This window comes from Acomys minous, assembly GCF_964271855.1.
Source record: "Acomys minous genome assembly, chromosome: 5".
In the NCBI taxonomy this organism is placed as follows: Eukaryota; Metazoa; Chordata; class Mammalia; order Rodentia; family Muridae; genus Acomys; species Acomys minous.
Genome location: NC_140494.1, coordinates 118,148,322 through 118,162,202, shown reverse-complemented (window position 1 = coordinate 118,162,202; position 13,881 = coordinate 118,148,322). Strand labels below are relative to the sequence as shown.

At 53.1% G+C, this 13,881-nt stretch overlaps 1 protein-coding gene across 1 annotated transcript in view; it reads right to left on the bottom strand.

Annotated features, from left to right (window-relative positions):
• The window catches only part of HCN4 (hyperpolarization activated cyclic nucleotide gated potassium channel 4), a 39,380-nt gene that overhangs the window by 5,601 nt on the left and 19,898 nt on the right, over window positions 1-13,881 (bottom strand). Inside the window, exons 2-4 of the mRNA XM_084782334.1 lie at window positions 12,375-12,798; window positions 2,802-2,963; window positions 572-790 (exon numbers count right to left, since the gene is read on the bottom strand). Coding sequence (XP_084638460.1) covers window positions 572-790; window positions 2,802-2,963; window positions 12,375-12,798 — 805 coding nt within the window. The remainder of the gene's footprint in view (window positions 1-571; window positions 791-2,801; window positions 2,964-12,374; window positions 12,799-13,881) is intronic.

The following is a 13,881-nucleotide window of genomic DNA, read 5'->3' as shown; positions in this document are numbered from 1 at the left end:
CCCTGATTTTATACATGATGAGGATGGGTGGTCTATAGGCCACCCAGGAAACACTGGAGCTCATGACGGGATGGGATGGTGATGCCATGGAGCATGTGCAGGTGGTGAGGCAGAACATAACACCTGGGAAGCCCCAGCGGGACCAGGGCTCTTCAGGTCCTGTGGTGACAAATGACAAGAGAAGCCAGGTGAGGCCAGCTGGGAGTCACAGAAACCTAGTTAGAAGCAAAGGACTTGGGGACCTGTCAGACGCAGACGCCGAAAGCCTGCCAAGTGAGCCTTGAAGACCTTACTAGATTTAGCAACAATGAGGGTTGGGTCCCTCCAAGTAAAGAGACAGCTCCCTGCTCCCCGCTGCCTACACTACAGCAGAGAGGAAGGAAGGCTGGGTGCCCAACAGAAGGTTGAAGTCAAGACTTGACAAGGCTCTCATCTAAAAAGACTGCCCATCCCAGTACTGACGGTTGTGGGCCTGGGTACCCATTTGCTGGCCATGTGTGCTGCTTCTTGCACAGGTCCAGTGAGCAGATCCTCCTGAAAAAGACCTAGGTGGACACAATGCTCAACCTACCTTCTCCTGGTACTGGCGCCGGGAGGAGTCCAGGGATTGGATGAGGGCGGTGGCGTGGCCGATGAACATGGCATAGCAGGTGGCACCCACGATCATGCTGAGCATGGTGAGCCAGACGTCAGACATGCCTACGGGTGCCTGCCGTCCGTACCCAATGCACAGCATGTGGCTCATTGCCTTGAAGAGGGCGTAGGAATACTGCTTCCCCCAGGAGTTATTCTGCAGACGGAACACAGGAGGACAAGTGGATGGGGATGGGGAGAGGAGGCCGGGCACAGTAACAGGGAAGGTCCTTCTTGCTGGCACCTAGAAGATTCCCTGCCAACCTTCAGGCACAGGGCCTCCCCAGTGTTGCTGCTGGCTGAAGACCTTCAGTGATAAGCAGGGAAGCTAGCACTGGCAACTCATGGTGGCAGTGAACAAAACTTAGGCCTTCCTATTACAGTTGGGTGGGGGAAGGGGAAGCAAGGATCACACAGGGAGGTACATCAAGGGGCTAAGCCAGCTGGCGCTACTCTGACCTCAGGGGCAGGGGAGGGGGGGGGGGCTAAATATTCTCCTGGCTGGGTAGCATATGGCCCTAGGCTGAGCCACCCTGCTGTCTTCCCCTCACTAAGTAACTCCATCCCCTATCCCGAGACAGCTGCCAAATGAAGCCCATTTCCCCACTGACCTCAATTACGGAGCTAGCAACGCTTCCCCTGGGGGTATGGCTCTGCAGGGGCCCGACACCACGGTTCTCTTTTTGGGTGAACAGCAGTTGGAGCTTCCTGTCACTCTCAGAACCCTGTCCTCGTCTGCACAGGGCTGCGGCCCCTGATTCTCCTGCCCCTACCCCCTGAAGGTGGACTCTCCTGAGTACATAGCACGTGTGGGCTGGGAGGAGGGAAACAGGGAAGGAATCTCCTGGCTGTTTTCATCTCCAAAGCAAGTCAGTGTCTCAAGGAGAGCTCCTTGTGGGATCTGGCGCTCAGAAAGGCCATCTCTTGAACTTAGTGCATGTGTGGGCCTGTTACCTTCACACACATAGAAGCAATGTCCCCATAAGGGAGACCACCACCCTTGGCCCTTTCCCCAGTGTCTCCAGTCCATGCCAAGGTGGGACGGATGATGTAAGGCTCACAGGGCCTGTACCTAGGGCCCTAAGCATTTCTGCAGCATCTGGCTGTTCAGGTATCTGGAGGACATCAAACCAGGCCCGTGCCAAGTTCAAGGTCACCATCCTGGCTAGAGCTGAGCTCATCTGTGGAGTCTTCGGTTCAGTCCAGACTAAGGTAGGTGGGTAGGGCTGCTCCCCAGGGGTGGAAAAAGCCTGTATCCTAGCCTTGAGGATTAGGAGCAGCCCCCAGCTGTCTTCTGTCTTCCACTGTCCTGCCGAGCCACTGGGAACAGGGCAAATTCAACCCATATGGCTGATTCACTTACACTTAGCTCATCAAAAGTCCTGTTTTGTAAAGGCTTGTTTGATGTGAGGACGCCTTGGGGTCTCTTTCACCTCTTTCAAAGCCACTTTTTCATCCCTTGGGGCCCTAGGGATCTGCCTTCAGACCACACCACACTAAGAGAAGAGGCAGGGGCTCACCAGTGCTAGAGCAATAGCTGCAGGGGGCTCTTTCTGGGAAGCCCTATCTGTAGTGAGGGGCTCTGTCCTATGGCTTTTGGAAGCCCGAGTCTGATTCTCTTACACACTCACAATGTTGGAGAGGGCCACCCTCCAGCCTACTCACTCTCCAGGCTCAGCCCTGCACTGGCGGCTGGTACATGGGTTTGTTTAGGGAGTTGGGACACTCAAGTCTGGCCTCAGAGAGGAAAGTGGCTGTGTGTGAACTCGGAGTCTGCCTGTGCTACTAACAACGGCCTTGTGGCCTTTGGCTTTCTCAGCTCAGTTTCTTAAGGAGACGGGCCATCAACCCAGTTTTTTTCACACTATCACAACACAGCCCAGGTCTTAGTCTCCTTGGGTAAAGCCAGACCAGCCATCTAAGTGCATGACTAGATGAAAAAGGTAGAAAGCATCAGGGACTGCTCACAGCCAAGAGCTCTGTGAGTGGCTTCTTGCACTAGGAAGGGAAGCTCAATCTGAAAAGGGCAGAGCTATGTGCCCTTCAGTACTGGGCCAGCATCTTAGGGTCCCACAGGCTGGGATTCAGGAGTTGCACAGACTCTCTACCCATCCCTGCTTCCTGAGAGGGGACTCCTAGCCCAGAGGGAGGCAGTGATGTGTACTTACCACCATGCCATTGATGGACACCCAGCAGTCATGGGGGAAGTCCTGCAGCATGGGCACCAGGAACTGCAGGCAGCCGTCCCAGTGGCAGAGCAGGAGCATCATGCCAATGAGGTTCACGATGCGCACCACGGCGCTGGCCAGGTCATAGGTCATATGGAAGATCTGTGGAGTGAAGCCATTGCCCAGGCAAGTCAGTGGTCAGAGTGTGTGTGCGGGCTGGGGCTGGGGAGAGGGGGAAACAATAAGCAAGACCCAGAAGAGGCAGGCTGGAGGATACCATAGTGACATTCCCAGCATCCACGCAGATACACATATTCTCTCCAGGACAAGGAGTGGGCAGAGACCACCTTATCATCTTGCTGAGGGCATGTGGAAACCAGGGGCACCTGGCCTGAAGCATGCTTTGAGCCATGTTCTGAAGTCAGTCCCCAGACGTGAGTCTTCCCTAAATCTGTTACTGGGATATCAGGGCCCAGCCCTGGGAACGGCGAAGGGGGCAGCGTGGGCCCATAGGCTCCATGTTCAGATAGATCTGAACCCAGGCCTAGTTCTGACCAAATTGCTCGCTGTGCAACCTTGAGGAAATCCCCAGAGTTCTCTGATCATGTTTCCTCACATGGAAAATGGTGAGAAAAAAAATTGTGACTGAGTGATTGTCAGAAGGATTAAATTATGCATATGAAGTACTTAGTACTGAGGGTAGAAATATTCAATAAGTTACAAGCCATTATGAGACAACGTTATTAATAATTGATCTTCATGATCGGTTCATACGCACTAGTAGTAGTGCTGTTTCTTACACTTGAGTTAGTCACAGCAGTACTTGCATTCCAGCCCACTGCAGCCTGTCCCCACCTCCACGTGCAGCTCTGTGAGCTAAGCTACAGTGTGGCAGGGTCTGGCCAGGATGGGTGCATCCTAGCCTCCCTGGTCCCACCTCTTCCTCCAAAGCTGCTTACACCAATGTATGGCAGAGCCTCGAGCCTGCCAGGGATCCCCAAGATTACAAGGCAGTGAGATGGTGGAGAGAGGTTGAGGGAGCCCAAGCAGCCTGCAGACGTTCTGGCCTGGCCTCTAATCTGGGAGACTTTGGGGACCCTTCAGCTGTCTGTTCCTCGTTCTGATCCCTCCAAACCATCCCCAGGAAAATACACTCCTCCTGGATGCGGGGTTGGGATCCAAGTTACAAACCTGTGGATGCCACTTAAGTCCCAAGCCCATTTCGGAAGAGGCATCTGAAGTCCAGAGACAAATTCTGGATTCCATTTCTCAGTCTGCTGTCCCTAAGGCGCCGGCATCAGAGACAGTGGCCACGGCAAGCAGGACAGCAGCCTCAAGGGTGTGCACTAAGCTGGCAGCCACAGAGGCAGACCTGCACCTAATGCAGCACAGGGGCATTGCTCAAACCATAGGGTCTTCATAGCTGAATCAGGGTGACAAACTGCTAGAGTGCGTGTGTTCTCTGGCCCTACTTAGACACAACCTACCCTCACAATACCCCAGGAGACAACTACAAGTGTCAGAAACCCACACTAGGGGCTGGAGAGATGACTTTGTCAGCAAAGTGCTTGCCATGAAAGCATGGGGGAGGGGCCCTAATTTGATCCCCAGAACCCACATTAAAAACTTGGGTGTGGACTCATGCTCTTGTAATCCTTGCACTGGGAAGGGAGGGGAAGGGGATCCCTGAGGCTCATTGGCCAGCCAGCCTAGTGTACTTGGTGAGGTTCAGACCAGTGAGAGACCCTGTCTCAATAACAAGGTAAATGACACCACAGAATCACACATCACACACACACACACACACACACACACACACACACACACAGCGGGAGAGGGGAGAAGGAGAGGGACAGGGATAGAGAAAGGACCCATATCAGAGCATGTCCCAAATAGCTCCTCTTCCCTGACTGGGACATGGGCTTCCCAGCCACGTGTGAGGAGGTCAAGGGAGTGTGAGCCCAGGGCAGTACCCTTGAAGCACAGATCTCACAGGCTCTGAAAGTCAGCCTTGAGATGTCTAGACAGGAAATGCTAGCTTCCAATCTGCCCCGCTCTATGAATCGCGTGGTCTCAAAAGAATTGCAGTGAGCCTCCCTAGGCTCTTGCCTACAGGAGATCTTTCCAGAGTGAGGGGCTGGTAGGACCCTTCCTCCCTGAATCTCAGAGCTGTACCCTCAGAAGAACTCTTGTCTACTACTCTGCGTCTTGTGCAGTACTCTGTGTCAGTCAGTGCCCAAGAAAAGCCCCCTCCATGTGGGAGGCATGAAGAAACTTGCCCCTGCCCACCCAAGCTCAGAGTAGGTCACGTACAGAAAGGAGACTTGGGCACAGTCATGGAATCCCAGCAACAGAGGAGGCTGAGCAGGGCCAAAAGGGGGCTTGACAGAGAGGCCAGATTGGCGTTAGGTGCCCTGTCTGGATCCTGGGTAGCACAGCACTCACAGAGGCTAAGGCCACCAGCACAGCTTCTGTCTTCTCCCACCCCTGGCTTGTCAAGGCAGCACAGTTCTGTGGATGACTTCTTGGCTATGGGCTATATCAGAGGGGGACCCCTCGCTACAGCCAGAGTGGAGTCTCACTGTCTAAGGGACACCCCATGGTGTAGCTCTGCTGCTCATCACAAGAGATCCCCAAAGGGAATCCACAGTGCCCCTCCTCGCCTGAGAAAGGACAACCTTCTTTCATTCTCCCTTCAAGCCCAGAGATGCCCCAGTTTTTTTTTTGTTTGTTTGTCATACCCAGGACACATGAATAGACAAGAGTGACAGATTGGCTTGCCTGTCCAGCTGTTCCCCTGTCTGTTTGCACACAGAAACATCCAAAACCTCTCCTTTCCTGGCTGCACAGGCAAGCGCCACAGAAGCAGGACCTCTGGGCTCCTCTTCCTGTGGGGGCATCCTGCAGCTAGTGTACCTACTCACTCAGGGGCAGACTACACACTGCATGAGCCTCCAGCCCTCCAGCCCACTCCACCAAGCAGCTCCTCATGATAAACAAACGTGTGTGTGTGTGTGTGTGTGTGTGTGTGTGTGTGTGTGTGTGTGTTGGTTTGTTTTTTGGTTTTGGTTTGAGTGAGAAGACATGAATTTGGGTGAGTAGGGAGATGGGAGAGGAGAAAGAATACGGTCAAAATATACCGCATGAAAAAAGTAAATTTTAAATGAAAGTTAAAAAGAATAAGTAGGCTGTGTCTTTTGACTTGAAGCTGCCCAGTGGCCACTCTCAATAGGTCTGATCACACATCACCTGCTGACCACAGCCTCAGCATCCTCGGCCCCAAGTGCTTTCCACTCTGCCCGTGGCCCTTCACCTCTGGCTGCGGTGGCCTCCTGTGGGTCCTTGAGTGTGCCAGCCAGCTCTTGCTAGGCCACAGGGTTTCAGTATTGTATCTGCCACCCCATCTGCCCATGGCCTTATTCTGGCTCCTCATCCTCCTGTCTTATTGCTTGCAGAGAAAGGCCTCCGATGATGCTATGTGAAGTGGCCAGTGACCCTTCCTTTTTGCACTCCCCAGGACTCTTCCCTGACTGTTGTCTTCTGCAGAATTCTATCTAAAATGATATTTGCTAACTGGCATTCAACAACAACAACACACACACAGACACACAGACACAGACACACATACCAAAACCCTCATCCCCTCCCCCTCCCCACCCCCCCAGTCTTTGTGTCTGTGTCCCTCCATGGAAAGCACAGGTAGGCATTCAAAACGTCTGTTGGTTGCCTGCATGCATCCGTGAGTGCTTAAACGAATGAACAGGTACCATACGGAAGCCAGAGGAAGCCTCAGGCATCAGACTGTCACAGCCCACAATCCCTGCCCCGTTCTACGAGTTACTCTGGGTCACACAGACAGAAGCACCAGGGCTGACGTGTGTCATGCAGTCTCTTCTTTCTGCACCTCTGATCTTTTGTTTAGGGGTCTGCAGGTACCACGCTGGACATGTGGGATGTCAGGGGACAAACGTTCACCTTGCTGAGACGGGATCTCTTGTTTATTGATGTGCACACCAGGTTAGCTGGCCTGCAAGCTTGCATAGACTCCTTGCCTCTCAGCTAGCCATAGGAACACTGGATTACAGACATGAGCTACAGCCACTGGCTTTATGTGGGTCCTGGGATCTGGACGCAGGCACCCAGACTTACACGGCGAGTACTTTTACCCCAGAGTCATATCCCAACCCTGTTCCCCTGTACTTTCTTCACAGCCAACTTTCTTCCAAAAAAATCTAGCCTGTCTAGTTTTGCCTTCGTCATAGCCTCAGCAGTTAATACGGCATGAAGCACGTGGTAAAGCCTCAGGAACTGGGAAGAGCTTCACCACAGAGATGAAGGTGACAATGACAGTGATAGAACCGGAGGTAAGCAAGTCGCAACCAGCATATACATGGCTTTCAAAAAGGGGCATGTAGCCTAGGAAGACACAGCTCACAGGCTGGGAAGAATAGCAATGCTTTTCCTTTCAGATGAACACAGAGTCTGGGGTGGCAGGTGTGTCATCATGACTGAAGAACGGCGTGGACACTGAGGCGACCAGTGTGGTAGGAGAGGGGCACATGACTGCCAAACCAAGTGTATCAGCATGGCCACCTCAGAGCTGCCTGGCGGGAAGGGCCATGATAGAGGATGCCCTGCGTTATAAGGACACTCGCCACACTTTTAACACTAGACAGCACCCAGGATATGGTTGTCAAGGAGAAGACTAGCCACTGCTGAAAGAGCTGCTCTGTGCTTGCGTCCCCACTGTGGGTTGGGGCCACATGCCACCTGCCAGTCAGATGCACCAGGCAAATATTTGCCTTGCTCTTTACATTTCATTAAAATCTCCTATTACGCTGTTGGCTCTGACAGGGGTAGGGGTGGGGTGGGGCTGAGCACCTTTCTCTCTCTAGGTTGTTGGAGGCTTTACTAGACAGGTGGCCTGGGCAGCTCACTCTCTGCCTGCTTGGCCCTCTGGGAACCTGCACCCACGCGTGCAAGCAGCGTGCCTTCCATGTCCAGCATGCCCACTCAAGGTCTCGGTTTTCTGATCTGTTGAACAGATCACTAACTATGAGCTCCTATACTCAAAGCTTTCTTTGAAACCAGGTGAAATGATGGGCAAAGGAGCTGGGCGTGGTGGTGCACGCCTTTAATCCCAGCACTCGGGAGGCAGAGGCGGGCAGATCGCTGTGAGTTCGAGGCCAGCCTGGACTACAAAGTGAGTCCAGGACAGTCAAGGCTAACACAGAGAGACCCTGTCTCGAAAAACAAAAACAAAACAAAAAACAAACAAAAAAAATGGGCAAAGGTACCACACAGTCAGTGCCCTTCATGTATCCTTCCTTTCCATCGCTTGCCCAGCCCTTCAGCAGAGCTATTTCCTCTATACAGTTCAGACCCCAGCACTGGGCTCAGGCTGCCACGGACTTTCTGCTTCTTGGGATCTGGTTAAGTTTTTCCAGACACTCATTTTTTTTTCCCCTTGAGAAAATGAACAAATCTCTACCTATATGAAGGACAAGCCAATATCTAAGAGAAGCCAGTGCATAGGTGTCTCGGGCATGGCCTGGAGCTCTAGGCTGAGGGTCACACTGAGGCCTGTGATGGCACTAGCACACAGTGCCACAGTGCCCTGCCCTGGAGGCAGGGTCAGCCCCAGGCCTCCAGGACCACTTCCCATAGGTGCCAACCACTAGAGTCTGAGGGACACAGAGAACCGCAGTCCCTCAGGAAGAGTGGCTCATCAGACTGTCCAGCCCCTGGGCCTAGTCCCCATCCTGCCGGTCTAGATTTCTAGGAGAGAAAGGCTCCTGGGGTGGGTCTCTTGGCGTGCGCAAGCCCGCAGAGGAACATCCAAAGCGGGGCAACCAAGGTTTCTAACAATAGCCTGCGTGCCTGTGACAAGCTCACACCTCAGAGGGAGGGGAGAGGCTGGCTGGAAGAGGTTCTGAGGGAGGCTGCTGACCTAGATCGCCAGGGACAGAGGAAGCTTGTACCCAGCCAGAGCCACTCTGCCCACCCTGCTATAAATGTAGGGAAAACTCCAAGGCAACTGGGCTGGGCCAGCTGGGGGAGCCAGGAGAGGCTGGAAGGTCAGGTACCTTGAGATTCCACATTTATACCTGGGGGCCTTGGGCGAGCTGACTCCTCAGCCCCCGCGCTGGGGCTCCCTCCTTAGGGGCCTGCTAGTCACAACCAGGCCTTCAGTGTCCGATAACACCATTTTCACCAAGAAAGACAGCCAGGGCCTGAGCACCTCAGCCTCAGGAAACACCAATGCACTCCTCATAACTAGGGAAACTGAGGCCCCTCATAGAAGAAAATTATACAGGGATTTGAAGAGGAGATAGGGCAGGATTTTATTCTACACCCCGACTCTGGTTTGCTCCTTAGCTTTTATGTAGATGTGGGGTTGGAAGGATCTTCCTGATAACCACTGCCAGGCATGGTGAGGCTGGGAGAGGCCTGGAGGGCGGAGTGGCTACCCAGGACCTGGGAATGGGGCTTCTTGGGTCAGCTGGGAAACCCCAATCCAATCTCAGGGGAGCCCTTGGCTGGGCTGCTTACAAGCAGAAACCAGCTCAAAGCAATTTCCTCTGGAGCTGGTAGATAAGGCGCCAGTGCAGGGGTGGGGAGCGTCCATCTGTCTGCCTGGAATCTCCCTTCCTGCTCACAGCATGGGGGGAGCAGCACTCAGTTCAGGGCCTCAAACTTCAGTTCCTGGGACCTCTGTCTGTCCCAGGGCAAGTCTAGGACTCCAGCCTAACAAGGTCTGGAAAATCCAGAGGGTAGCCAGGATGGAGATGCAGTGGGAACAGCAGCCTAAAGCTTAGGGTGCAGGGAGAGTAAAGGAAGGGTTTTTCTCTGTCCTGGGCTCAGCTAGCCCACCCACAGGCAACTCTTGTCAACTCCTACAAAGTCAGGAAGAAGGTCGACCCCAGGGGACCTGGTGACCCAAACCAATGCCAAAGAAAGGAAGGGGCTGCTACCCCTGAGTCTATCTGTGAGCCTAAGGCAGGCAGAAAGGTCTTAACAGGGGAACTCAGGTCCTGATTTCCCACAAGGAGAGAAGCCTTTGGGTCACTTTGGGAAACAAACTGTCCTCCTTCCTTCCCAGCCACTTGGGGAGGGTCAGCTCACCAGCCACAGAAGTGCTGTCACCTCCTCTCCTTAGCCTTGAGGTAAGACCTATACTCCTGTGCAACTGGATGCCGCTTGGGGATTTCAAACACAACCAACATACACCATGGCCTCCCATCCCCCATGACCCACCCCTATTTCAGGTGAGTCCACAGTGCCCCGCCCAGGACTAAGCACAGGTAAACACTTGGCAAGACCGTCTCAGACCAAATGGAACCCAGGCACCCATCATAGGTGCAGCCTACTAAAACAGAGGGGATGTTACTAGATCACAGGCTATGAACCAGGGGACAGGAAGTCTTGGCCATAAAGCCTCCCTTTAGGATTGGTTTCCAATCCTCAGTTTCTTCACCTGGAAAATGAGGGTAATAAACCCTGCCATTCGCCTTGCTGGCTATTACTAAGAAGACTGGTGAGAAAGGGCATGTGTTAAATAGCTCTCTGTGACAGACCTCATGAAAAAGCCTCAAAGGGGGAAAAAAACCCCAGATATTACTTACACTCAATTTTATAGGTAGAAAGAATGAGGGTGAAGGATGCAAGGTGGCAGCGAAGTCACAGAGCTAAGCGGTGTGTGGCTGGGACTGAACCGGCGTCTCCACTGTGTCATTCAAGCTCCAAAGTCCTCAAGTATCACACCAGGCAGGGACAACCACACTGATGGGAGCCAAGAGAGCCCAACTGGACCTTGTGACCTTGGTGCAGTCATTGACTCCCTCTCTCTCCCTCCCCCCACTTCTCTCCCTCCCTCCCTCCCTCCCTCCCCCCCCCCCCCAGCAGAAACAATGCAGATTTTCCAAGCCCCAAGAGAACGTGCATGTGCTGCGTCAGTGCTTCTGCCACGCTGGTGCAGGCGCTTCTTCCACAACACGTGTGTTCATGACACCTCTGACCTGAATATGCCTTGCACCGACCATCACCCGGGGCTGCCACAGGGGTGGAGGACAGGGACGTCGGAACCTGATCATGAGGCTTTCAGCTCAGTCAAGCAAGGGTTCTGGAAACCAGGAGGCCCACAGGGAGAGGCGCCTTGGCAGTGAGCTTGCTTAGCACAGCTAATCCACATGCCAAGGTGAGCAGTCTCAGGCAGCATGACTCCCCCAAACCCGAGAGAGAGAGAGAACTCCCAGCCTGACCTGCTTGCTGCACTAACTAAACGTGGAGCCGTGGTGGCTGGTTTTATCAGTTTGGCACAAGCTAGAGTCATCTGAGAGGAGGGACCTCAGTTGAGAGAACGTCCTGGTAGGCAAGCCCTTGAGGGGGGTTCTTGATTGGCGGTTGATGTGCAAAGGCCCCACCCACTGTGGGCGGTGCCTAGGCAGGTCCCGGGATGCTTAAGAAAGCAAGCTGAGCTAGCCAGCAGCAGCAGCACTTCTCTGTGAATTCTGATTCCATTTCCGCTTCCAGGTCCTGCCTTGAGCTCCTGCCCTGACTTCCTCCATGATGGACTGCGGGCTATAAGGTGAAATAAACCCTTTCCTTCCTGACTTATTTTTGGTCATGGTGTTTATAACAGCAATAGAAAGCTAACCAGGACAGAGGCAAACTCATCGCCAACACCTGGCAAAGTCACCTTCTCAGCCCTTCTCTCCTCCTGTGGGCCAGTGATCCAGCTGGGAGTTGCTCAAGGACCTTCCCAATGGTGCGGACCCACCTAGTTTATCTGAGGATTGTTACATTTTAGTTTCTGTAGCTAGAGCCCTCAGACTCTTGAGTTTCCTTACAGTTTTATGCACAGGACTCCAGTGCCCCCAGGGGCTTTTGGCTTCTACAACCAGTATCTGTGTGGAAGCTGGAAATTGTTTTGGCTGTGGGCACCAGACCTAGGAATGCACTGGACCACTGACTCTTAGACACGGGAGTGTAGCCATTCCAGTCCCCTTCCCTGGTTAGGACAAGTTCAGGGTATGGTGTACACCATGCCCAGAGCTCCCCATGGGGCTTTGCTTGATGTGTCACCTCACTTGTCTTCTCATCTGTCCTGGCCTCTTGCCATTTTTTTTTCCTTACCACATTTTCCTAAAGATGCCCCCTCCCAAGTCACTTTCATGAAAATCCCCATCTCGGAGACCTTTCTAAAAGAATCCAATCTAAGAGAGCTGCCAACGAAACCTGTACCCGCCCCCCCACAACCCAGATTCCTGTATTCAATATAATAGTTCTGTAACATCAGCAACCTGGTCCCATTCCTATGTGGCATGCAAATGAATGTCTATGGGTGCCCTTTGTGACTGTCACAGACAAATGAGATGAAATCTGTGAAGTGCTTTATATAGAAACTAACATAGGCCGCGACGTCACTAGACTGCTAGTGTTTGTCCTCTTGGAGCAGGTGTGTCGTCTATGGCCACATCAACCCATCTCCAGCTCTCTGAGAGTTACCCACTGGCTCTGCTTTCTTGGCAGGGACCTAGCCCTCCTGCAGAGAAGTTCTGCCCAACTACTGACCTCTTCCCACTGGTGAATGTACCGAATGAGGCGGGAGAGCCGCAGGAGCCGCAGGAGGCTGAGGATCTTGGTGAAGCGGACGATGCGCAGCGCCCTGGCAGTCTTGTAGACCTCTGAGTCAATGCGAGTCTCCACAATAAGGAAGATGTAGTCGACGGGGATGGAGGAGATGAAGTCCACCACAAACCAGCTTTTCAGGTACTTCATCTTAATCCGCTGTGGGTCAAGGATGATTTCTGTGTTGTCCTCCACCACGATCCCCGTGCGGAAGTTGAGGACCAAGTCGATGAGGAAGAAGGTGTCCGACACCACGTTGAAGACAATCCAGGGTGTGGTGTTCTCATCCTTGAAGAAGGTGATGCCCACGGGAATGATGATCAGATTTCCCACCATCAGCAACAACATCGTCAGGTCCCAGTAAAATCTGCCCAGAGAGACATAGCGGTCAGTCACCAGAAGAGCAAGGACAAGCTACAGACTAGAAGGGAGGCTTTGTGGGAAAGCACACCGGGGAGAGGCTGAGGGTTCTGAGGCACTCGGGGAGACAGGCCTGTGAGCATCAGGGAAGGAGTGGAGGTTGCAAACACAGGGCATGAACTAGGCAGAGGCTCTCCCTTAGCCAAGGATACCTTCCACTTGTCTTCCGGGAGTTCCCCAGGCTCACATCTTCCCCACCCACCCTATTCCCCAACTAGAGGCAAGATGAAACACAACCAATGACCTCTGGGGACAAAGAAGAGACTAGTGACAAAAGAAACATCATCTTCCCCAGGCTGCCCCCAAATTCCCTGAGGCTTAGCTGTGGCTGACATAGGCTGTCAGACAGCCATGCCACCGAGTGTGACCAGAGAGCAGGGACATCCAGTCACTCAGCAGGTACCTGGGATGTAGAGGCATCAGGCCAGCTTGATTCTGTCACTTAGATCCTATGTGACATCAAGCAGGCCCAAGGTTCCTCATACTAAGCCTCAGTTTCCTCACTGTAAGAGAGCCCTATAATTGTGACCTAACTTCTCTCACATTGGCTCTTTAGCATCCCCCTTAATCAGAAAATGCCTTAGCATCTCTCTGCCCAGTTTGCACACTGATATGGGAGTGCTAACAGCCTTCATATGTTCCTGCAAGCAACACAGCTCATCCACCAGTGAGTTGGGGGCCCCACTTCTGCTTCTGTTCTTGATCTGGGTACACTCTGCCCAGCCACACACTAGTCACTCAAAGACAGCCACAGCCGGGTGTCCCCATTCATACACACAGCATGCATGCAAACACCCATGTGAGCGCACACACATGCATGCGTGTGCACACACGCGCGCACGCGCGCACACACACACACACACAGACACCATTCCTTTTCATTTAGTCTCCTAGGGGAAAACAAACAAACAAAAATACTGTGGCATAGAGGAGCCACTTAGGGCCATGTGGCCCTTCGTACATAAATCTAATAATATACCCAGGCTAGAGGAGTTTCTAAAATTAACAGATTGGGTGCAAAGCGGCTGGG